The 25825-nt window shown below is 41.0% G+C and overlaps 1 protein-coding gene across 1 annotated transcript in view; it reads left to right on the top strand.

The window, feature by feature from the left end:
• Positions 1-2899: 2899 nt before the first annotated feature.
• The window catches only part of LOC113407014 (spermatogenesis-associated protein 48-like), a 41775-nt gene continuing 18849 nt past the window's right edge, over positions 2900-25825 (top strand). The window contains exons 1-7 of the mRNA XM_026654072.1: positions 2900-3413; positions 13003-13100; positions 14225-14301; positions 17496-17634; positions 21134-21201; positions 22249-22290; positions 22822-22929. Coding sequence (XP_026509857.1) covers positions 2900-3413; positions 13003-13100; positions 14225-14301; positions 17496-17634; positions 21134-21201; positions 22249-22290; positions 22822-22929 — 1046 coding nt within the window. The remainder of the gene's footprint in view (positions 3414-13002; positions 13101-14224; positions 14302-17495; positions 17635-21133; positions 21202-22248; positions 22291-22821; positions 22930-25825) is intronic.

Below are 25825 nucleotides of genomic sequence, written 5' to 3' on the forward strand. Positions count from 1 at the left end.
TGCCAACTGAAATTAAAAAAAACGAGGAGTCCTTGTGGCACCTTAGAGACTGACATATTTATTTGGGCATAAGCTTTTGTGGGCTAGAACCCACTTCCCAAATAAATTTGTCAGTCTCTAAGGTGCCACAAGGACTCCTCATTGTTTTTGCTGATACAGACTAACACAGCTACCACTCTGAAACTGTAATTAAGACATTTTTAAGAAACATTTCACACTTCATGATGACAGGTGTGTCACATCTTTGGACTCTTTAGACAGCTTGGACTGAGTAAGATTTTTCTTTAAAAATATAAAAGGAACTGATAGTTATGCTTTTCAGTAAACTGAAGGCAAAAAAGTCTTAAAGGTTCTTTTTCTTTAAAGCAATCTAAACTCAGTTTGCATCAGTGGCTCCCCACTGTAATAAATGGGGCTAATTATTTGCAATATTTTTTATTAATTATTATTAATTATTATTATGTAAATATTAAAAGTTACTGAATTGATTGGGTTATTCTATTTTATTAATTATGAATATCCAGGTATTATTGGGTTATTTATTTATTTATTTGCGCGCGCGTTATTGCAGCATTTAGGACCCGAGGACCAACACCTAGTCATTAACGATAAATAATTAATATCACGCCTCTCCCCGCTACCCCCCGGCGGCCCCAATGCTGGGGGTGGGGGGAGGTACCTGCGAGGGGTCTCTGAAGCAGGAGGAAGAGAAGGGTGACGCCGAGAGCCGGAAGGCGGAAGGCCGAGGAGGGAGAAGCCCCCACCCGCCGCCTCCTACCCCGGCCCCGCCGGCGCGTAGCCCCGGGGGGCGAGTCCGCCATCTCTAAAGCCCCAGCGCCTCGCACCGCTCGGTCCTGTGCCTCACGCGCGCGGCGGCCTAAAAGTTCGTTAGTCGGCGTCGAACCCCGGTAGCGTCACGCTGGCGCTCGAGGGGGAGGGGAAGAGGGCAAGCGCAGAGAAACTGGCGAGGCCCGGCGGCGGCGCGTGCCGACCACGTGCCGAGCCCGCTTCTGCTCGTCATTTCCGCTCTGTCCCCTGCCGGCGCGTGGGCGGCGCGAGGCGCGAAGACGAGCGATATTATTTTGCGGGCCTGAAGCCGACGAGTCGTCCTCTCCTTCCGACTGGGGAGGCCGCCGAACTCTGTGACCTTCCATGAGAAAGTGGGCTGGCCGCGTTGTTCACGGACCGCGCTGACTGCACCCGCTCCCCATTTGCGCTCCCCAGGCGGGCCTGCGTTCCCAGCCCCGCCCCTGGGTCCGGCGGCCCAGCCCTTCCTTGGCAGGTGGTGCCAGCACAGAGGGGAGCGTCCCGCGATCACTGAGCAGCCCAAGGCCACGTGTCTCTGCAGCCAGGCTTTGAAATCCCCCGGGAAGGATCTGTGTGGAGGGCAGCAAGCACCCCTGTGGGAAGCAAGCTGACCTTGGCAGGGGAACAGATCCATGAGCATGGCTGGCTACTGGGCCACGGGAAAAAGTTGGCACCTCCCTTTGTAAATCAACAAGGAATCAAAACAAAAAAGAGACATTCTTTGGACATCTTAATAAAAACGAGCAATTATTCAATTGACCTGGTATGGGGCTAGCTATGAGTGGCGCTTGTATCTAAATCAGTAGGGTGTGCTTAGGAAAAGTGACTATGTAAAAATGGCATAATCAGACAGCAGATTTATAGAGCCCTGCAGGTCTGCGGATAGCTGCTTTATATAATTTGTATCCATGCAGGGCTCTACAGTTTACTCTCTAGAGTGGTGATAGTCAGAGCAACACTTTTGTCACTGAAGACCAATGATAAGTTTTAATTGCTTTTTATTCTTTGTAGCGCCAACACAACAAAGATTGAGTGAGCTGTGAATTCTGTTCCATCTTATGCATCATCAACAGAATTCTTTATTAAATTCTTACTATTTGCAGCTACATAAAGCCAGTGTACATGAGAGAACATTCAGGGCCTGTTTGTCCAATCACATCTACGAGTTGCTCCTAACAGAATTGTAAACTAAAGCTTTAAGTCAGCATTTTCAACGTTAGATGCCTAAAGTTGGGCCCCTAAATCTGTATTTAAAGCACCCAATTAAAAATGGCTTGATTTTTGGAGGTGCTGAACACTTGCATTTAAATCAGTGGGAGTTGGGGGTACGCAACACCTCTGAAAGTTAGGCTGCTTTTTTTAGATCCCTAAATATAACTTTCCAAGCTAACATTAGGAAATCCGCTTTGAAAACTTTGGCTTTAGTCTTTAATGGATCATTGCCATCACGCCTAAAATAAGTTACAGTAAAAACAACTGGTGAAACTCTAGAGAAAAGCAATATTTTGTAAGAGTAGATAATGTTAATGCCAGTGGTCGGTAGAATTTATTTACTCCTATTAATATTTTTCTTTTGTATGTTTAATAACTCTCGTATCAGTTAAATCTGTTTCTGTTCTGTTCATCTTTCTAATCTAAATGTCAGTTTTGTAGTTTACTTTAAAAAGTATTGATTCAAAAATACTAAATAATTCTTGGGAAAATTAAAAACATTTTATTTGTGTATCCATGGAATAAATAGTTGTACTCTCATTTAAAGATCTCAACTGTGTTTCCTCAAGGGATCAGATTATTATGATATACACAATTACAAGTTTCATTGTGTCCTAGTGTTCCACCGTTGCCAAGCAACCAAGAGACTCTCTGCTCATTTGACAGCTTCATTCTTTCTCTGGCTGGATCACTCACTGCTTTTCAGGGAAGAATTCACCATTTGAACTCCTGTCTTGGCTTTTATGGTTTCTGTTCAGTAATTTTTTGGATGATGATCTCTAGCTTTACTGTGGTTTGTTGGACAGGATTTCAGAAAGTCTAAGAAATAGAAGAGAGCAGAGTCTTTTTAATTTACTGTCATCTAAAACAATAAAAGAAAATGACTCTGGTTTCCCAGGGAGCTGAAAGGCAGGTAAATGCCTTTAAAAGCTCCAGTCGGTCAGCTGAGCCACTTCACAAGATGGATCGTCATGAGTATCGAAGTCTGTTAAAGAAAATGTACATGCCTTTTGTGAGAGGTCCTGATGACAAACATGATTTTGCCAGCTTCCAAGAGAAAGACAGTAATTCTTTTCTTAAATTCAATCCTTACAGCCCTCCTGTGGGGCCAGATTACCCTTTATTCCCACACCGGGACAATGTGCCTTTAGCTGATCCCTGCTCAGGATTCATGAGCCCAGGAGCTGATGCTGATTTGCAGCCCTGCTGTGGCAGAACCATTGAGTCACTGGTGGATTACAGTGATGTGAAACCTCACCAGCGAGTCCCGCTCCCAGAAAAGACTGCACAGACTACACACACAAGGCATGTGGTCCTGTTGGAGGAGGTGAGCCAGGACAGACGGTGGAACTCCAGGGCAGTGTCAGATGCTTCTATCAGGGCAAGACTTGGAGGTAAAGCAAATTATTATTATGTATTAATTGTTAATTGCCGAAAAAAGGATGGTACTGTACAAGACACAAATAAGGAGAGTCTTCTCCCCAAAGAGCTTACAAACTATGAATTTAACAGAATATGTTTGCACTGGATGCTTCCACTGAAACCAGCAACTGGAAAGAAGTAGAACAGTTGGATGATTAATTGATTTAGCTGCAAGCATCAGCCAGGTGCCAAAATAGCAAATTGTAACATACATTGACCGAGCAGAGGTCTTTGGAAATAATTGATGTTTAAAAGAATTCATTTTCTGTAAAGAAAGAGGTAAAGTAGAATAATTAAAATGAGTCTCTACTGTAATGTGAGCTGATAGAGCAGATTATTTTGGAGAGTAAGGAAATCGCCCTGTACACTTCTGTGGCATTTTAATGTTATCTGGCAGATATTGTTAAGTGATTCATATTTAGGACCTGCTCCACGTCTATCCCCTTGGTAATCATAGAGAGGATCCAACCCTCTAGATCTGTCATCATGCCTTAGCAAGAATACACCCTATCCATTTATTTTCAAATCAGTGTGTTTTATACAACAAATTTTCAAACAGCATTCAGCTAGTAAAAAGATGACTCCTGTCAAAGTCAACAGCAACTCTTTCCAGGGCCGGCTCTAGGCACCAGCAAACCAAGCACGTGCTTGGGGCGGCACATTTTCAGGGGCGGCATTCCAGCCATCTTTTTTTTTTTTGCTTCAGGCGGCAAAAGCCTAGAGCCGGTCCTGGCAACAGCAGCGCGTCATGCGTGGGGGCGCCCTGGGGCTGCTGCGGTTCACGCCATGGGGGAGCAGCACCCACACCTTGTGGCTCGGCCAGGCAGGCTCCGAGTGGGGGACACTCGGGCTGGGGGTCGCCCCGCGGGACACACGGAGCCGCCTGCAGGTGTCGCAGGGCGGCCGCCCCCCAGCACCACAGCCGGAGCTGGGCGAAGTGGCCCGAGCCGCTCAGGGGCTGCAGCAGAGTGGCCAGAAGCAGCAGAAGCAGTGGGGCCATAGAGGACAGGGCGCTGCCTTGCGGGGCCCGAGTCCCGCTCTCTGGGGCTCCGCTCCCTCTGGGGCTACCCTGCCCCGGCTACTCAGCCCCTTGCCGGGGCGGTCCCCTGTTAAATGCTAGACTGCTGCTAGCTATGGATAAGTGAAAGAAGGTTGGGGAGACAGCACTCCATGGAGTTGTTATGATTATAGTCTCTTCAGCAGGCAGACAGCAGACTTTGGCAGCTGGAGATGATTTGGAAGGGGTAGAGAATAAATCTAGAACTCTCTGTGGCCAAGTCAATCGTTCAGTTCTCAGTCAGAGTAGTGACCTGAAATAGAGGATAGATCTGTGATGCAGGCACAGATCATCGGGCTTTTCTTCAGACACACAGTAGGGCCCAAGTTTTTTCTTGGTTGAAGTCCAGCAAATTCCCATTAATATCAATGGGGCCAGGAATTCACCCTTTAGAGTCTATCTTAGGAAAGAAATCCGTATACACAGCAAAGACCCAAGAACACAGAGAGCTCCAGCAGCAGTATTTTAACGGAGGTTGGACAAAGGTTTGCAAACCTAGTTTTTATATTTAGAAGTTTACCTGTGGTATTGGGGTGGCAGTTGGGAATATACAAATGTAGTTGGCATATAAGGGCATGGCTACACTTGCAGATGTAGAGTGCTTTGAGTTAAACCACCCTTCGTGGAGCGCAGTAGGGAAAGCGCTGTAGTCTGTCCACACTGACAGCTGACAGCGCACTGGCGTGGCCACATTAGCAGCTCTTGCAACGGCCACAGCGAGCAGTGCATTGTGGTAGCTATCCCAGCATGCAAGTGGCTGCGATGTGCTTTTCAAATGGAGGGTGGGGTGGGTGGAGTGTGACAGGGAGTGTGTTGTGTGTATGTGGGGGGGGGGAGAGTGGGTTTTTGGGGGGCTGAGAGCATGTCAGCATGCTGTCTTGTAAGTTCAGACAGCAGCAGACCTCCCCCCTACTCCCCACCTCTCTCTCACACACAGCATTCCACAGTAATGGTTGCTTTGTCTCGGAGCAGATAAGCATGCGGGCTGTTAAACGGAGCTTTCAAAGGGCATATCCAAAGCAATGACAAGAGTGGCCACTTGATTTAAGGGGATTATGGGACGTTTCCGGAGGCTGATCAGAGCACAGTAATGGAACACCTCGTTCATACTGATGCTGGGGCGCTCCAGCGGGGTCGCATCAAACGTTATTCTACTCGCCCAGGTGGAGTACCAGGAGCGCTCTAGCCATGGAGTCAGAGCACTCTACGTGCCTTGCCAGTGTGGACGGGTAGTGAGCTAGTGCGCCCGGGGCTCCTTTAATGTGCTGTAACTCACAAGTGTAGCCAAGACCTAAGAAGTGGTGGGATTATAAACTGGTCCTGCTAAGTTTCAACAGGATAGCAAAAGCAAATTCCTCATTTTAGCCTCACAATCCAAAGACCCACCAAGCAAGCCATGGTCATTTCAGCAAGTGATGAGTTAAGTTACAAATTTAGGCCCAGAGACATTCCACAGCTTGGCTATTTGGAGGATGCCTGCTGAAAAAGATGAATCTTGCATTATGACCTGGAGATTGCCAGACATGGGTTTGTGCTGATCTCTGGCAGTAAGACATTCTACAGCCAAGGGATCCTCACAAAGAACACCATTTTTCATTTCTTGTTGTTCTGGCCTGTTTTTGTATGACAGTCTCTATCCCTGTGCTCACCCCTTTTTCAAGACTATGATAAATTTTGTACAAACTATGTCTTGTAAGATATCACCTGAAAACTCATGATATGCTGATCATTACTGTCCTAGTGGAAAGTGGGCATAAGCTTTCGTGGGTAAAAACCTCACTTCTTCGGATGCATAGAGTGAAAGTTACAGATGCAGGCATTATATACTGACACATGGAGAGCAGGGAGTTACTTCGCAAGTGGAGAACCAGTGTTGACAGGGTCAATTCAATCAGGGTGGATATAGTCCACTCCCAATAATGGATGAGGAGGTGTCAATTCCAGGAGAGGAAAAGCTGCTTCTGTAATGAGCCAGCCACTCCCAGTCCCTATTCAAGCCCAGATTAATGGTGTTAAATTTGCAAATGAATTTTAGTTCTGCTGTTTCTCTTTGAAGTCTGTTTCTGAAGTTTTTTTGTTCAATGATAGTGACTTTTAAATCTGTAATAGAATGACCAGGGAGATTGAAGTGTTCACTTACTGGCTTATGTATGTTACCATTCCTAATGTCCGATTTGTGTCCATTTATTCTTTTGCGGAGGGACTGTCCGGTTTAGCCAATGTACATGGCAGAGGGGCATTGCTGGCACATGATGGCATATATAACATTAGTGGATGTGCAGGTGAATGAGCCCTTGATGGTGTGGCTGATGTGGTTGGGTCCTCTGATGGTGTCGCCAGAGTAGATATGGGGACAGAGTAGGCAATGAGGTTTGCTACAGGGATCGGTTCATGGGTTGGTGTTTCTGTGGTGTGGTGTGTAGTTGCTGGTGAGTATTTGCTTCAGGTTGGGGGGTTGTCTGTAAGCGAGGACTGGCCTGCCTCCCAAGGTCTGTGAGAGTGAAGGATCATTTTCCAGGATAGGTCATAGATCGTGGATAATGCGCTGGAGAGGTTTTAGCTGGGGGCTGTATGTGATGGCCAGTGGTGTTCTGTTATTGTCCTTGTTGGGCCTGTCCTGTAGTAGGTGATTTCTGGGTACCCGTCTTGCTCTGTCAATATGTTTCCTCACTTCCCCAGGTGGGTATTGTAGTTTTACGAATGCTTGATAAAGATCTTGTAGGTGTTTGTCTCTGTCTGAGGGGTTGGAGCAAATTCGGTTGTATCTTAGGGCTTGGCTGTAGACAATGGATCGTGTGATGTGTCTTGGATGGAAGCTGGAGGCATGTAGGTACGTATAGCAGTCAGTAGGTTTCCGGTATAGGGTGGTGTTTATGTGACCATCACTCCAAATAAATCTGTTAGTCTTTAAGGTGCCACCAGACTCCTTGTTGTTTTTGTAGATACAGACTAACACGGCTACCCCCTGATACTTGACACCATGCAAGGCACTGAATTTAGCCGTATGGAGTGGAAATCCATCAACCTCAACAAAAAACTTGCACAGATACAGACAGACATCATCTTCCTCTCCAAATGCAAACAGATGGAAATCATACCAAATGGACTGAAGGTAAAAAATCCATTGCAATCAACATACTACACTGACTATGGTGAGAGACTGTGCCACACACTCTCAAAGAAACTGAGGAACCACCTGATCAGCATCCTGTACAGCAGACAGGAGAAGATCAAGAATGACCTCTCAGAACTGGAGACTCTCATACAATACCAACCTTCCACACAAACTTCCACGTGGCTGGACTTTACAAAAATGAGACAAGCCATTTACAATGCACACTTCACTTCTCTACAGAGGAAAAAGGACAGTAAGCTATCTAAACTCCTACCTGCCACAGGGGGCTACAACAGTGGTACCCTCAACTCATCTAACAACATTGTCAATCTTTCCAACCACACACTTAGGACAGACTCTTCTGCTGGGCTATCTCGGGGGCTCTCTTTCTGTCCCACCATCCCCACGAACACGATACAGTTCTGCGGTGATCTGGAAGCCTACATAGTGTGTCAATGTTCAGAGAGCCCAAAAACATAAAATGAAAACTTTTTTTTAAAAGATCAAGCCTGGCCAATCACTCACCCAAATTACCATAGTTTACATAGTTCACAATCATTACCTTGTACTGCAGTATAAAAAGAGTTAACCAATAACACTGGTCTACAATTTTTGAGAAGTCGTCTGCTTCAGAGATAAAATGTGCTATTTATTATGTATTTTGATGTGCTGAATTCAAATATGACAATTAAAACAACTGATTGGCTACTGTTTCTAAGATATTTAAGTTTTTACATTTTATGTCTATGTATATTGTGTAGATAGTAGAGTTTTAATCATAAATTGTAAACCTAGGTCTTTTCATGTGTTTATGGTTGCTTTACATGATAATATTTCACCTGTCCTGTTTATGTAACACTTTAAAAATCAGCAAAAGGGTTATATAAATAAAATGTATTATGAAACAAAAGGCAAAAAACTATTATGTACATAGTTTAGTCCTATTCAGTGTCTACTCAGCGCTTCTTGGCTTGTCTCTTGTATTCATTAAATGGAGCATCTCTTGTCACTGTCCAGCAATAGTCTGCAAGCATTGATGGGCTCCATTTGTCCTGATAGCGTTTCTCCATTGTTGCAATGGCCTGGTGAAATCGCTCGCTGTGCTCGTCGCTCACTGCTCCGCAGTTCGGTGGAAAAAAATCTAGATGAGAGTGCAAAAAATGTATCTTTAGTGACATGTTGCAACCAAGGCTTTTGTATGCCTTGAGGAGGTTTTCCACCAACGACCTGTAGTTGTCTGCCTTGTTGTTTCCGAGAAAATTTATTGCCAATAACTGGAAGGCTTTCCATGCCGTCTTTTCCTTGCCATGCAGTGCATGGTCAAATGCATCATCTCGAAGAAGTTCACGAATCTGAGGACCAACAAAGACACCTTCCTTTATCTTCGCTTCACTTAACCTTGGAAATTTTCCACGGAGGTACTTGAAAGCTGCTTGTGTTTTGTCAATGGCCTTGACAAAGTTCTTCATCACACCCAGCTTGATGTGGAAGGGTGGTAACAAAATCTTCCTTGATTCAACAAGTGGTGGATGCTGAACACTTTTCCTCCCAGGCTCCAATGACTGTCGGAGTGGCCAATCTTTCTTGATGTAGTGGGAATCTCTTGCACGACTATCCCATTTGCAGAGAAAACAGCAGTACTTTGTGTATCCAGTCTTCAGACCAAGCAAGAGAGCAACAACCTTCAAATCGCCACAAAGCTGCCACTGATGTTGGTCATAGTTTATGCACCTCAAAAGTTGTTTCATGTTGTCCTAGGTTTCCTTCATATGGACTGCATGACCAACTGGAATTGATGGCAAAACATTGCCATTATGCAGTAAAACAGCTTTAAGACTCGTCTTCGATGAATCAATGAACAGTCTCCACTCATCTGGATCGTGAACGATGTTGAGGGCTGCCATCACACCATCGATGTTGTTGCAGGCTACAAGATCACCTTCCATGAAGAAGAATGGGACAAGATCATTTTGACGGTCACGGAACATGGAAACCCTAACATCACCTGCCAGGAGATTCCACTGCTGTAGTCTGGAGCCCAACAGCTCTGCCTTACTCTTGGGTAGTTCCAAATCCCTGACAAGTTCATTCAGTTCACCTTGTGTTATGAGGTGTGGTTCAGAGGAGGAGGATGGGAGAAAATGTGGGTCCTGTGACATTGATGGTTCAGGACCAGAAGTTTCATCCTCTTCCTCTTCCTCGTCTGACTCAAGTGAGAATGATTCTGGTGCATCAGGAACCGGCAGTCCTTCTCCGTGGGGTACTGGGCGTATAGCTGATGAAATGTTTGGATAATGCACAGTCCACTTTTTCTTCTTTGACACACCTTTCCCAACTGGAGGCACCATGCAGAAGTAACAATTGCTGGTATGATCTGTTGGCTCTCTCCAAATCATTGGCACTGCAAAAGGCATAGATTTCCTTTTCCTGTTCAACCACTGGCGAAGATTTGTTGCACAAGTGTTGCAGCATATGTGTGGGATCCACCTCTTGTCCTGATCTCCAATTTTGCAGCCAAAATAAAGGTGATAGGCTTTCTTAACCATAGTGGTTATACTGCGCTTTTGTGATGCAAAAGTCACTTCACCACAAACATAGCAGAAGTTATCCGCACTGTTCACACAAGTACGAGGCATCTCTGCTCACTTTGGCTAAACAGAAATGTGTCCCTTTGCAAAATCAAACACTGACAAATAAGAGAGCACGACACTGTATGATTTCTAGAGCTGATATAGGGCAATTTGTTCAGCAGAGTGATGTAAGCTTCGTTATGATTGCATCATCCATGACTTCTAGGAATAACATGATGCAATTCATATCATGTATGATGCAATACCAGCTTCAGATTGCATCATTCATTGTTTTGCCTAAAAAGCAAGTACTGTCCAAACCCAGTCATAGATGTATTTTAGTCATTTCTGGTTTAAATTGAGATCCCTTCCCTTTATAACTCACTTATCCTCCGCCATTCCCAAGTCAAGGGTCGTATATACTGACCCAATAGCATATCTTGAAAACTAGAGCCAATCAACAATTTTAAGCATCATTTTCATTCTCAGTGACCCAGAATTAGTAAAGTGTGACTACATTTATTTCAGAAGCATTTTGGCTGTAGAGCAGTGTGAAAAATGCCAGCTGGTACTAACCAAAATAAAATGTTCTTAGCAACATATGTTCTTAAATAATTATCAAGCATGCATTGAAATGTGTAATAGTGTGCTTCCTGTTAATCCTGTAAGTAGCTCATCAAGAAAGTACCACATAAAAATCCAAAGTAATCCCTTGCGCTATTAGTAAAACCAATTGTATTTCCTCAAGGGATTTGATTATTATGATTTACAGTTACATATTTCATTGTGTGATAGTTTTTCACTGGTACCAAGTAACAGAGAAATTCTTTGCGTCTTCAGCAGCCCCAGTCCTTCCCTGTTGCTTCTCCTATCATGAAAGTCTTTACAATTTACACTACCATTTTTCATTTTTATGTTTCTCTGAAATCATTTTTCAGTGGCTGATCTGTAGCTTCAATTTGTTGGATAGGAGTAGAGAAAGGAGGAGAACGGCCACAGGGTATATTTATTTTCAGTTATATAAAGCAGTACAGTACAGTTTACACAGAGATTTAAAAAAAAAACATTTATGCTTGATTAAATGATTTACCTCTAGGGCTTCAATCACTTCAACAAGGGGGCACGTGAACTGCATTACCTGCTGTTAGGGTCTGATCCTGCTCCCTTTGACATCAATACCAACACTTCCATTGACTTCGGTGGCTGTCCGGTACAGTGCATCACTTTCACAAGAGGATCGCACTGTTGCCAACTCTTGTAACTTTTTGTGACTCTTGCAATATTAGGTGTTTTTCATAAAGCCTTAGCTCCTGGTTTTATGTGATTACATAAGAACCACAACTTTCACTTAAAAAAATAACAAAAAAACCAACCAATTGTTTAGTTCTTGTAGTTGTGCAGAAAATTTTGAAACTGTGACCAAATGCACCCTAAAGAGGTTCAGGCTCAGAAAACATCATACAAATAAAATGGACACAAAATGTATTATAGACATCATTGATCCTTGTGATGTGATGAGTGAAGGCCAACTTCAAAAAACAAACCAGCTCTGATAGGATCATTAAGTTCTTGGTAAATAAAAGTGTCATGCAACCAAGCTATTGAGTTCCCAACGTGGTCCAGAGAGGCCAGACTGTGCCATCTTCAATCCTGTGGGATGAGCAAGACCAGGAGGGACATTGGGACCTCCAGACACTTGAGCTCTGGACCAGAATTACTCCAAGTATGCTGAATCTCTCCACAGAAACTAGAAAGAGAGAGAGAGAAAACTGTTAGAAGATTAATTATCCTAACAGCAAAAACCAGATGTGAAAATAGCAAATTATAACATACAGCAGAGATCTCTGAAAATGTGTGTTCAATTTAGGGTGACCAGATGTCTCAATTTTATGGGGACAGTCCTGATTTTGGGGTCTTTTCTTATATAGGCTCCTATTACCCCCTGTCCCCATTTTTCACATTTGCTGTCTGGTCACCCTAGTTCAATTAGTAAAGCAAATGTAACATTAGAATTATCTGTGTCTTCTGTATAAGACATGCAGGCAGCACAGCTGTCATATTTACTTTATATATACAGCATGAGGAACAGTGCTCACAGCCTTTGGCACCAAATCTACGTTCTTTAACCAAAGAGCTGAAGGAACAATGTTTTAGCATAACCAGAGACAGTGCCTATGTGTATATAAGCAGGACTGCTTCTCTGCAGTAGAGGGCAGTAGTATGCATACATGTACCAATTAATTACAGCATTACAGGAATAAAACTATTCAGAGCAAGGTTCCTACATGAGTGTGTTGAATTTACTGGTCCCAACTAGCCTTTGAAATTCACAACACACTGAGGCAAATGGGGATGACTTTCACTGTGCTATAGTGAGATCCACATGGGATGTTGCTGTGCAGCATGCTGGAGTGTTGTAGATTCATACCCTGGCTTGCTGTGCAGTAGCTCACTATATAGATAACTTCCTAGTGAAGTTTTACCATAATTGCTGATTTGGATAGTTTTCCTGTATATGTTATATAAGATAGCTTCATTTTCATTGATGATACATTGCATTTTGTTAAGTAGGGCCAAATCACAGCAGATGAAATGCTAATTATTGTTTCTTTCAGCTGCATTTTACTTGAATTTATTTTGCTGAAAGCCTGTAAGTAACTCTCTCTAAAGAGTCAGGAATGGGTAAATATATATCGATGTACTGTATTATAATCTTTATGGTAATGTACAAACTATCTCATTTCATTTGTTTAATTTCTGTTAAAGAAATTAAGTAGAGCTGTAGAATGAATAGCACAATACCAAGTCTTTTCTTTCAGGTTGGACAAGTCCAATGAAAGTTACTCCTGCTTCATCTAAACAAAGAGATTCTTTTCAAATTCATAGCTTTGCATTTCATGTGGACCCAAAACTTAAGGTAGTGTGTCTGGTACTGTTTGTTTCAATGATTATACAAGCCTGGATGACAGAACAAACTTTTAAATCTGCAAACTTCTAGTCTTCAGAGCTATAGTGGTCAATGTTCAAAATCAACTTTTGCCAACACTTACCATGCAGTGGTATAATCTAGGATTCTATATTCTTTTCCTAGTCTAATTACAGTGAAATAAGCATAGTATCCTGTTGACATACTCACTTTGTAATATTGACCACTGGCCCTGATTTTTTTTAAATCTTCTTTTTTATCACAAACCATGAATGAATGCTTAAAAGTAAGATTCATACTGGTGAGATGATTTCATCAACTACATGCAGCCCTGATCCTTGACTGAGGTTTCTAAGTGCTGCTATAAGCTAAATAATTATAATATACAGAAGGCATATATACTTATACGCCCACACCACACACAGAGCTGATGCAGATTTCCAGAATTTACATCATGTGATACAATTGAAATTAAAATAAGCATACCCTGTTTATATCAGTTACTTCCCCTTTAGTCTTTCGCATCAAACAGTTAACTTCCAACAGTACAATTCTATAGTGAAAAGTCTAGTGGTCTTTCATCCTTCCACATCAAGGCCCTGATCTTATTTGAAATCAATGAGACTAATCACATGCTTTTAGTTACACACATGCTTAAGTACTTTGTTGGATTGGGGCCCAAGAACATAATTTTTTCTGGTAGCAACCAACATACACTATAATAGGCATGTCTCAGGGGCTGAGAAAGGTAAGTTTGCACTGCCATTCCTAAAGAACGTTAGAAGTGGAGTCAGCTGGTACATACATTTCAGATGATTAAAGAGATGAGCTGAGTGAGAACATTGAATCAGAAATATCAATAAAACACACAGGAAGCAGAGCCAAATAAAGAGGCATTTTGCATAGCCTTGTGTGGTGCAAGTGAGATCATTTATGAAGAATGTGAAACTACTTGTTTCACATTTTGATATTAATAAATGTCTACAGAAAGAGACCACAAATCCTGCTCAGCTCATCTTTAAAAAAAGTTCAGAATTTTATGAGTGTTCATGAGTTTCCCAAAACTAATTTGGGCATCCTGCCATATGCTCTCTCTCATATTATGTTCTCTCTAGAAATCAAGTGATCCTCCTTCTGCAAGTTGGCGAGAAGAAAAAGCAAGGGACTATTTCTACATCTCAAGTACCCAAAAGTGAGCAACTGTTTCTATCAAGAAGAGATTTTTTTGTTACTTCATATTTATCCACCTTCTTCCTCTATTCATCTTTCAGTAGATGTACATTTAAGAAATTCATGCAGTTTTTCCTACAACCCTAAACTGCAGATGTTGGAAGGAGTAGTTACAATACATGCAGAAATTCAAAACTGGCAGCAGGCAGGGTATATGCGGACAATGCTCTCTATTCCTTTTATATTTCAATTAGGGAAGGCTTTGAATAACTGCTGCCAGTGAATCTATGTCAGGTGTCCCTATTCCTCAAACCCCAACACTGTTTGTGGGGCAATTTCATTACAAATTGTGTATTTAGACTTTTCCTTTCCCATGAAAAGAAATGCTCATATTTATTTCTCCCATTGTCTTTGTTTGTCACAGAGTTGTTTGTTTCCACCCAAATTTTCTGATTAAAATTTGGAGAGTTTAAAATAGGGCCCTATGAAATCTGCGTTAACAAGAATATGGATGGAATCGCGGAATCAAAACAATAACACGGAATCCAGGCTCTCCCCAGCACTAGGACTGCAGCAGCAGGCGGGCAGCAGGGCTAAGCCATGTGCAGCCACTGGAGATAAGAGACCAGCGGGGTGGGGTGGGGCGTGTGCAGGGGGCTAGGAACGCAGGAGGTGTGGGGAGGAGGTGCAGAGGGCGTGGGGAGGGAGTGCAGGGGGCTAGGGCCACGAGGGAGTGCAAGGGCTAGGGAGAAGGGCTTGCGTCCGGGATTTAAGAGCAGCTTCTGAGAACTCAGTTCCTTGCGGTGTCATTTTCATGTCAGGAGCTGATGTGCTCCTCTGGGACATTGGCATCACATTAAGGGAGAAGTTGAAATTCCCATGGGGCGCTGTGTCAATAAAAGTATTCAGTGCCCAAGCGAGTACAGTTTCATTTGAAATAACTTCTTCATGCTCCTTTATGTGGTATCAGTGTCCCCCTTCTCAAAGACCCACAAAAGGAGAATGCATATATATGTGTTATGAAGGGACGAGAGCCTAAAGTAGCAGAGGTTGCCCTACCTTACGTCTTCTTCCCTGTCAGCTCTGTAGCCAGAGAGAGGAGCTTTAGTAAATATTAAAATCTACTTGTTGGCAAGAGGGAATCAGTTTCTGAGGAAAACACTAACGGGCTAACCATAATGTATCACAATGGAGATGTCTGCCAGATATGGCAAAAATAATGACATTGAAGTTTGTCACTTTGTATTGCTACTCAGCAATAAACTATTGATTTGATAGTTTGAAATTATTTAATCACATTTGAAATTAATTGAAGCATTCCTTCAGAATGTAGGAAGCTTGAAAGTACCAGTTTAATTTAAAAGGCAACAATGAATGCTAACGATGAACTATTTTATGTTTAGTGCATTATTTTTATATATTTTAATTATTCAAATATTAATTCAGTTAAATCGATACTGTAAGAGGCTCTTCTGCGGACTTCTTATGTTACTGTTCAATAATGTCAGTTTGGTCATATTACCGAGTGCTGCTTTTAAAAGTGATTTAGAATGTGTTACTTTCACTATATATTTGTTGCAATTGTAGGATTTTTTTTGGTAAAATCATTTTTTCCTATTGCAATCCAATTCTGAACATTTTTGTGCATTTATAGGAAGGCTACTTAATTGTTGTCAATGTATCAAAAAGTTTTGATTAAAAATTACAAAGAAATAACTTTTTTTTTAAATGGAAACAAACGCAATCAGAAAATAATAAATCCGAAAATCTACAATAATAAATTTAATTTCATAGGGCCTTACTTAAAAGAAGCATCCATTTTGGTCATAAATTTATATGATAGAACAATACTTTATAGCTCATTTTAGATGTGCTGGTACTAGAGGCTTTGCTGTCCCTTTCACTAGCAGTTACTTAATCATATTATAAACTCTTTAATGTCTTCTAACCTTGTAAACAACTGTCCTCCCTGGAGTGAGGGTATTATCATTTTTGTTTAACATAATGGGCTAATAGCAGGTTGCGTATGTCTTTATTCTATGCTGAAAATCTAATGCAAATGTTCCACAAATCCTGGCAGCCAGAACAGAATTCCATGGACCACGCTGATGGGATACACAGATGGGTTTGTATAATGTTGCTTGAAAAGAAACAACATGCTATCCCAACTAGGACATGCTTCTTATCCATAGTTTTCTCTGAAAAATGTAGCTAATGATGATTTACACTTACATGCACATTTTAATCTGTGGATATAAAGATGCATGACAAAGGTGGGCATATAGGAATAGCACCACCTTCCTAAAAGCTTACCCAAACACCTAGATCTTATTCTTTAGGAAATGTTCCAAGGCCTTCCTCTTTAGAAAACCTTTCCATCATAAGTGATACAATTCAAACACCCCATTTATGGCCAAACCTCTACTAATTCTCCAGCTTTCCCCCTCCCCCAAAAAACCCTAACCCAAGCAGAGTTTTGACACCAAAAAGAGAGATGTGCCAGAGATTCCATGAAATCCATTAGAGATTTTGCTATTCCTGTTTTTTACATGGAAGGTGCTCATATACTATGATGGTGGACGACAGTCTAAAACCTTAAGATAGATAGGTACTTTTTTTTTTTTTCCAGAGAGGCACTGTGGCTTAGTAGATGAGATTCTGCACTGTCATCTGAGACCTGTATTTTACTCCCAAACTCTGCCATCGACTTCATCCAATCTTGGGCCACCTCTCTGGTCCTTATTTACTCCATTTGCAAGATGAGGAGATATGGTATTTGCCTCTTGTAAAGGAGGGGTGGGAAGTGTGGAGCCTGCTAAGGGCATTCAGTGGAAGAGAAGATCTCCTGGCTTCTAACTCAATGCTCCTTCCCATAAACTAAGGGGTATTTTGGTAAGACAAGTATGGCCACTTTAACTAGCTTTAGTGGCTCACAGTGTGCCAAAAATTCCTCTCCCAGGAGGCAAGTTTTTTTCATGCATTCTCTTTCACTGAGCATCAAGAAAAATAAATCACTCTTTCTCTGCAGTTTCCTGAAATATGTTCTCATGTGCAGATCCAATATGTTAGCAGACTATTAGGAGATTGCATTACAAAATCTAATCCTCACATGCAAAGTACATTTTAATCCCCTAGTTATACATGTCACACCAAGCATCACTTATAATGATTGTTTTAAATATGTTCCTTTTCTTCTTCTTTTTATTAATGGTCTAGAGCTTATGAAGAAGTTCCTTGGGATAAGATATTACCACCCAAAATCCCACAGCCAGAGTCAACAGTAGAAATGATGGCTGATCCCATCTCCCAGTGTTTTACAATAAAGAGATACAATCCTGCGCCAGAAATAAGCCAAGTCAGTGAACCTTTTTTTTAAATAACAGTTTGTGGTTTTTGCTAGTGAAATACAGCACAAAGTATGGCCTGCAGGTCACATTAACCTTTCAGAAATAGGCCCAAACCAATACCCTATATCCAAACATCCCCGTAGTTTGGGAAAGTCCAAAACTGGATTGTGACTTGATGGCTAAAGCCTATCTTTTGTTTTGTTACTTAGTATCTGACAAAGAAAGGGGTTAGTAAATGAGTCAGTTCATGAGAATTCAAGGATGTGAAACTGGAGCATTTACAAGCCACAAAAGCCATTTACTGCAAATCCAATGCCCACTGAAGTCAATCAGAACCTTTTCTTTAGAGCTGGGTGGAAATGGGCAATTTTCCATTAAAAATATCAGTGAAAATGGGGAAAAAATAGTTTTAGTTGAAATTTTCTACAAAAAGTTTTGACTTTCCGTTATTTCAATCGAAAACATTTTTTTTTTTTTGGTTTGGAAATGCTGTTGTGGTTTTGCCGTGTTGGTGGTTAGTTAAAATTATATGTGCTCTGATTCTCCTCTATAACTTGGACTCTCTCACTGTACTACATCTTCCGAGATGCACCACAGTCTCTCCTCCAGGTTGTTATGTCTCAGGCATCATTCACCATGGTGCATTATGGGAGATGTAGTCTGAACAAGGAGCCCATCCCATAAAAGAGAATTTTTGACCAGACTTCCTTTTTATTGATTTCAGCATGCATTGGATCAGGCCCATAGTTTTACCTCACCTATATTTTTAAGAAATATTAACTGTAACATAATATTAAAACATATAGTCCCCTTTATTAGAGTGAGACAGGATTGGATTGCTTAGGGGATTGATAATGAAATATAGAGACTTTCACCACTGTGGCACCACTCTAAATGTGGTGAAGAAATTATCTCCTCTGATTACCGCTAAAAGGCCTGTTTGAACTGGGTCTCCATCTAGTTCCCAGTGGGCAAATGTTCAAGTGACAAAAAATGCCATCACAATTTATACTAATTGGCTCCATTAGCAGCCAACAGAGGCCAAGTTTTGAATTGGCATGAGTGTAAGCTATTCTCTCACCCCGTCAGGACAAGATTGAGGCACTTTCGGGTGTACAGTGTGGGAAATTTCCTCCCTCTGCTTTACACACAAAACCTGTAGCTTATTTACTTCCCCAGTCAAGTAGATTGCATGCAAATACGTCACAAATCAGAAGACAAAGTGCCATGAGGCATGCATCAGGCTGCTTAGAAAATCAGTACCAAAACTATGAGATTAATGCTCACAAATGCAAGGATGTTTCCTTTAGTTTTCAAAAGTAAAAAGCAGGGTCACAGTATTCATAGAGCAGACTCTGCCACTTGACTCAGAAAGCAGCACTTCAGCTGGCTTCACAGGGACTGGCTTCTTTTTTCTCTTTTCTAAATTGTTAAAAAATGTGTCCTAAGGTCACTGCTATAATATCTAGAAATTGCCTGAGGACAGAGGAGTTTATTTGTTATAACCTAAATCACTGACTCTTTCGAGGGAAAAGTGCATGAGAAACACAGTTCATTTTGGAATCTTCCTGTCAGGAATCAGGGCCTGCAACAGAGCTAGTCTCCTTGAAGCCTGATCAGTGCAACTGGCCTGCAGCAAGCTGCCTGATTAGCCATGCAATCTGACTGGCTGCAGAGGCCAACAGGCTGGCTCTTAGACCAGCAGCAGCCACAGCTGCCACACCCTGCCTTGAACCCCTCCTGGCCTGATACCCTGCTTGCTCCAGTTCCGGACCTCCAGTTTGACCCTTGGCTCTCGCTCCTGACCATGGACTCCAGATTGACCCCCAGCTCTGGTAATCAGTTTCTGCCTTCCAGTTTTGACACTTGGCTTTGGCTCCTGATGACAGACTATGGCTCTGACCCTGGCCACTAGGCTAGACTGCCCTCATCCCAGTTGGCTGACACTTCCACTATGTTAACAACTTGATCTGTTTTCCATTCAGTTTAGTCAAGTCTCTCTCTCTCTCAAAAAAAGAGGATTCAAAACTTTATATCATTTGGTCTAGACCAGAGGCTCCAAAACTTATTTGGCCTACCGCCCCCTTTTCAGAAAAAAAATTACTCAGCGCCCCCCTGGAAATCTACCTTCTTTAAGCCAACAAACAGAAAGATGCAGTGACAAATTTGTGTTCTTTTATGTATCTATATTTCTACCTACATCCTACAATATAGTAAAGAAAGATGTTATTAGAATATCGCCCACGACATCAGGTATACAGTGGTTTTTGCGTAAGATGGCAAAAGACAACCAAACTAAAATACTAATGAAACTAATAAACTGGGTTTTGTTCTTTGCTCAGCATTAGATATATGTATTTGATATTAAATTGACAAATATCAAACTAAATTTATCAAGAAATAATTAATTTAAAAAATAATCAATATGCAATTAAAAATCAGTTAATAGTTTTAATTTAGTTTGCCCTCATTTAAATAATTGTTCCTTATTAACACACGCCTTATTTACCAATTAACACAGATGATTCGATAGATATAAATAAATGTTAATAGTTAACAGTTTTTTTACGATTTCATTCCCCTGTTTTCGTTAATATTGTAATAAAAAATATGACAAATATATTGACTGTACACTTCAAATAGTACTGTACCGACACAAGCCTGCTACGATTTTATTATTAGTAAGCACTAGAGACACAGAAACGTACGGTAGATATGTAAGAAAATGTATAAAAATACTCACGTGTAAATTGCTGTTTTATTGAAACAACAATAATACAATTTGCTTTGTATGTGATCCGTAATCCGTAAAGATCGAAGGTATCGAATATGAATAAAAAATTTTAAATACTTATTGCACTATTGTTAACTGCTTTTTACACAATTCAGAAACAATCTAAATTAGATTTCATACATGTCGCCTATTTATAGTATCGTATTGTAAACTAGTCATTACACGCACATATTCCTGCCGATGCATGCTGGACTTCCCGACAATGCGCGACACGCTCGCCTGCCAACACTTGCTTGTTAAGAGCTGTTGGCGGACTTGACACCTGATCGGTTATAATTTGTGAATTTATTTGGAAAATAAAGTAATCACTACAACTTTAACTCTATTTTACACAACAGATGAAACATGTACGAATGGTTTTTCAAAATTTTCTTATATTCTCTTCTTTCTTTATGCTTCCACCGCCCCCTTATTTTTATTCAACACCCTCCAATTGCACCCGAGGCTACTACTGCCCCCCTGGATCGTTCCAGCGCCCCCGAGGGGGCGGTATCGCCCACTTTGGGAACCTCTGGTCTAGACTCTACACTACGTTTTGGTTGTCTAATTAATGATATTTTGGAAACTAAAGCCCAGTCCTGCAATTGGATCTGCACAGGCCAGCAGATCTGACTGCAGGATTGGCACATAAAAATATATCGGGCTTACCTAATTAAATGATATTGTGTTACACAGAGCTCATGTTTCAAGAAACATTCTGATTGTGATTCTAGGTTGTTGGGGGCCTCTGGGACAGATTTCAAACAAGATCTTTTACTTCACCACAAAAACCAATTGATTTGTAAGTTTCTTTTTTATATTTTTATTGTCTTTTAATCATCATGTTTCCTTTATAGATCTTTCTGTGTATGGTATAGTTCTTTTTTCAAATATAGTTACACAGATGTCATCTGAGCTTGCAGTGATTGTACATTTCACCAACATACTGTAATCAGAAAGGTTAAAGATATTCCATTAATAATTTTATTGAAAATTATACCTGAGATCAGGCTTCCTGTGGGAGGATTAGACATGAAAATGTGACTAGAGAGGTTCCCAGTAGCTAGTTACTGTATAATAGCTGCACCTCTGACTCTTTCATTGACAGGTGCGTTTTTATTGTAGAGATTTTACAAATAGCATATATTTACAAAATCCAAGACTTTGTCCTTTTTTGTAGTGTTAGAAATGATCTCAGAATGCATTTCAGCTGAACAGTAGGGGAAGAAAGGGAAAGATTAATAGGGGCTCAGAGGGTGAGTCAGGGACAGGTAAAGAGAGGATGGGAGGTGAGCCAGGGACAGATTAAATAGAAGACAGTAAGGTGAGGCCGGGAGGGGAAAAGACAGGTCGGCAGAGTGAGAAGGGAAGGACAGCAAAGCCCTAATGTGTTGGATCAGAACAAGAGGGACAGAGTAAGAGAGAGAGAGCAAATTCAAGCCTGATGTTAAATTGATATATCTCCCATTGAAGTCCATGGGATTTGAGCTTCCCTCTGAAGAGCAGCTCAGTTTTTAAAAAGCTTTGCCACACAGTGACTAAAGCAGCAATTACCTGTGATATGGTTTGAAAACTCAGAACTCTGCCTGCTGAATAGGGACTTTATCATCTGTGCCAGTCCCCCCCCCCCCCACTACTTGATTTTGAGCTCCCCCCGCCCCCGTCATTCCAAAAGCAAAACTTGGACTTGCTTCTGCCACTCCTGTGAGTCCTCAAAAGTAGGTCTCTAAGTCACTTCCTCTTTATCTTTTCATGTTTGCTGCATAAAAAGTTTGCTTAACATAGTAATCAGTTAAATCAATTCCATCCTTTTTCTAATAACTAATATATCTTGTATTTTTCTTAACAGTGTAAGCCCAAGCTCTCGAACTCAACATATTCCTCTCTACACGTAAGTAAAGATTTAGCAACATTATGTATTTTTTCAGTTTTGATTTAATGCAATCAGCCCATTTGTCTCATCTTCCTAATGCAAGGTTTGCAGCTTGACTATTCTCCTCGACTTATTCTTGGGTAACTCCACTGACTTCAGTGGAATTGCTTTCATTTACAATAGTGTGAGTTAAGAATGCGGCTCCATTGTGTCCTCATCTCAAAGGTATCATACTTTACTGTGGCACAGTATAAGCGTCAAAGAAAAAAATAGGGATGACAGATGTTTCTCACGTTACTTCCAGCTTTCCCGAAACTGATCACTGCACATATGTGATAGAGTTGTCCCTAATTATATGCTGCTGGTTCTGTGTGTTTGTTTTTGTCTTGGGACAGTACTGCACAAAGTATAGTTCATCTCCATGTATTTTCTTGTGGACCATTTTAATAAATAACTATAGATGTGGAGCTTGAAGTATGATTCAGCTGCCTCCGCCAGCTGTCTTATGAATAATGTATATGTCTTTGCTTTTCCTTTTTATCCAAACAGTGGCTGTATTGGTGCAGAGAATTTTGAAGACCTAGACAATGCCAGTGTAGATGTGATTACTCTTGGCAGTGTTCGAACTTCAAAACCTCGCTACACAAGAACTGCTCAGTATGTTGCCTCTATTACCTTGCTTTTACTATAACTACTGCTGGAGTTCTAGTCATCTTGAAAAGAAGAAAAAGGCCTGAGGTCCTGGTCTTGCACAAGAAAGGACATAAGATTTTCCCTATCCTGAATGGAGGGACCTGTATGAGGGTCTGTTGCACAAGTGATATTGTTGGGTTTTAGGTACCAGAGGGTTTTCACTGTGTGGCTCACTGAGCACACCAAAGGCCAAAGGAAAGATAGCCATTGACTTCAATGGCCATTAGAGCACAACTTCACTGCACATGGATCAATGCATTTGAGCCAATATAAAGGACCATTCTGTCTGGATACATAAAATGTAGTCACAGCAGCAGCTACAAGATGATGGGAGATTTTGCTAATAGGTTTATCTTGTACAGTATGGCAAACTTTACCCTTCATGTTTGTGTTAGATTATATCTCCCACCTGCAGCCTAACCTATGAATAAATTCATCACAGAACCCTAGGGCTTGATTCTCCATTGCTCTATTCCAATCTGGTGCTGAACAGTGCTACTCATTTTAGTAGAGTTGAAGTAGTGTAAAACTGGAATAACATTGGCCCTTCAGAAATTCAGAATAGATCTTTTTCCATCTTTCAGAAATTTGATGCTTTTTCAGATTTCTTGCTTTTTCTTTCTCTCTCACCTCTTTTTATTCATTATCCAAATTAGACTTCCTATGGTACAATTATTCCTGAAACTGCTTTAATAAGCACTTCAGGAGAAAATGAAGTTAAGCAGAAGCTTCTGTTTTCATTAATTTACAATTCTATAGATGGGTTACTTTGGAAAAACATAAGTAAATGAGAGGCACCTCTTCACCTCATTAATTCCTGTGTTTCACCAAGTGTATATTCTGTTGGATAAGAATCATTATGGCAAATATCACACTGTACGTCTGCTTAATACTGTCACTCCTCTGCTGGCAGATATTAGGGCAATGAGATTGATTCCCTGTGGAGGAGAAATGAGTGACGTGGATTCTGGGCGTTTTCTTGTAACTATTTTACTCCTTTTCATGGAACGTTTAATTGATATTTTGCTAAATGACCTTGGCTTAAATATGTAAAGAAAAATATCTTTGTGATTGGAAAACATTTGTAGTAATGTAAGTTAAATATGTAAATTCATATCCATCCCTCAGTAGTGTGGTGTTATCCATGATACTAGAACATGTTTGTAATAGCCTACCCACAGTTGTCTGTCAAAAGGTGTAGACTACTTATGATAGTGCCTATACACCACTGTGTCTCTATAATGTGTTATTTATGGTCCAGTGGCTATGGAACAATGTTTGGAGCCAGAAAACATTATATATAAGGGATTATATATTCCTTCCTTTGCAGTTGATCCACTAGGGAAAAACTCTTAGGACCAGATTTACAAAGGTGACTTCAAAAGAAGTTAGGACTTAACCTGCTTAGATGCTTTTGAAAATCCTACTATGCATCTATCTGTGTGTTTAAGTGCCTAAGCACCTGTCTAAATCTGGCCAATAGGGCCTCGCCCACATCTAATGAGTCAATTGAAAGACTCCTCCCATTAATTTCAATGAAGTTTTGGATGATGGCCTCAGACCCAGTTTTTCACAAGTAGTTTCTACGTTTGGATGCTTCTGTTTTCAGGTTCCCAACTTTAGATATCACCGGCCTGATTTTCAGAGGGGCTAAACATCCAGAACTCCAGTAGAAGTCAGTGGGAGCTGCAGGGAACTGGAGTGGGAGCTGCAGGCACACCGTACCCTTAAAACCAATTTCTAGGGCCAACATTTTCAAATTTTACTTTCCAAAGTTAGGGTCCCCAATCCAAAGTCCACTGAAGTCTTGAAGTATTTCTATTAATTTTAATGGGCTTCAGATAAGGCTGACGCTGAGCAATTCCCACTGATTAAAATAAGAGCTAGAAATTGGCCCTAGAAGTGCTCATCACTTCTGAAAACAGTCACTTATTAGGTGTCTAAATATGAATAGTTGTGCCTGATACTAAGTACCTGAGTTAAAAAAATTGTTATAAGTGTATAAAGTTGGACACCTAATACTACTGCTAACTATTATCTTCCTAAAGCTGTAAACCTTTCAAGGCAAAGATTTAGTTTTTTCCATACTTTCAATAAACATAACAGGATAAAGTCCTGGGAGAAACAAGTATAAGAACTCAATAGTTTTGGAGAAGAATGTAGCAGTTTATGTACACTATCCCTCTGCATACATAGGATACATGGCTATATAGCTGTGTTCTTTTGTGACATGCACAGAATCACAATATTAAACAAATAAAAAGTCAAATCACATCAGACTCATTTAATACGACGTCCTTAACAAAATCATTACAAGGAGGTGTTGAATTTTCTGAGGCATACTACGAGGACAGCAATTTCTGGAATTCAGCATTCCGTTTTTTCTGTGGGGGGGAGGGTAGTAAGGAAAAGTCCAATCCTAAATTAGTATACAACTGATTATTACTGTGTTACATTGCAATATTAATGAACAAGTCCATAGATAGCAAAAAAAAAAAAAGGGCATTTTTTCTGAATAATAAGTAGCAGCCCTAGAAATCTGTTTGCCATGGGGAAAAACACAGAATTTGCATTTTTCCAGAGAATCTTTAGTTTTTACTTTTTGTGAAAAAATGAAAACATATTAACTAAATTTTACTGAAAGTTAGAGTGACCATATTTCCCAAAAAGAACAAGGAGTACTTGTGGCACCTTAGAGACTAACAAATTTATTTGAGCATAAGCTTTCGTGGGCTAAAACCCACTCCATCGGATGCATGCAGTGGAAAATACAGTAGGAAGATATATATACACAGAGAACATGAAAAAATGGGTGTTGTCATACCAACTGTATCGAGAGTAATTGATTAAGGTGAGCTAT

The sequence above is a fragment of the Terrapene carolina genome, unplaced genomic scaffold, assembly GCF_002925995.2.
Source record: "Terrapene carolina triunguis isolate 2854851 unplaced genomic scaffold, T_m_triunguis-2.0 Scaffold180, whole genome shotgun sequence".
Classification (NCBI taxonomy): Eukaryota; Metazoa; Chordata; order Testudines; family Emydidae; genus Terrapene; species Terrapene triunguis.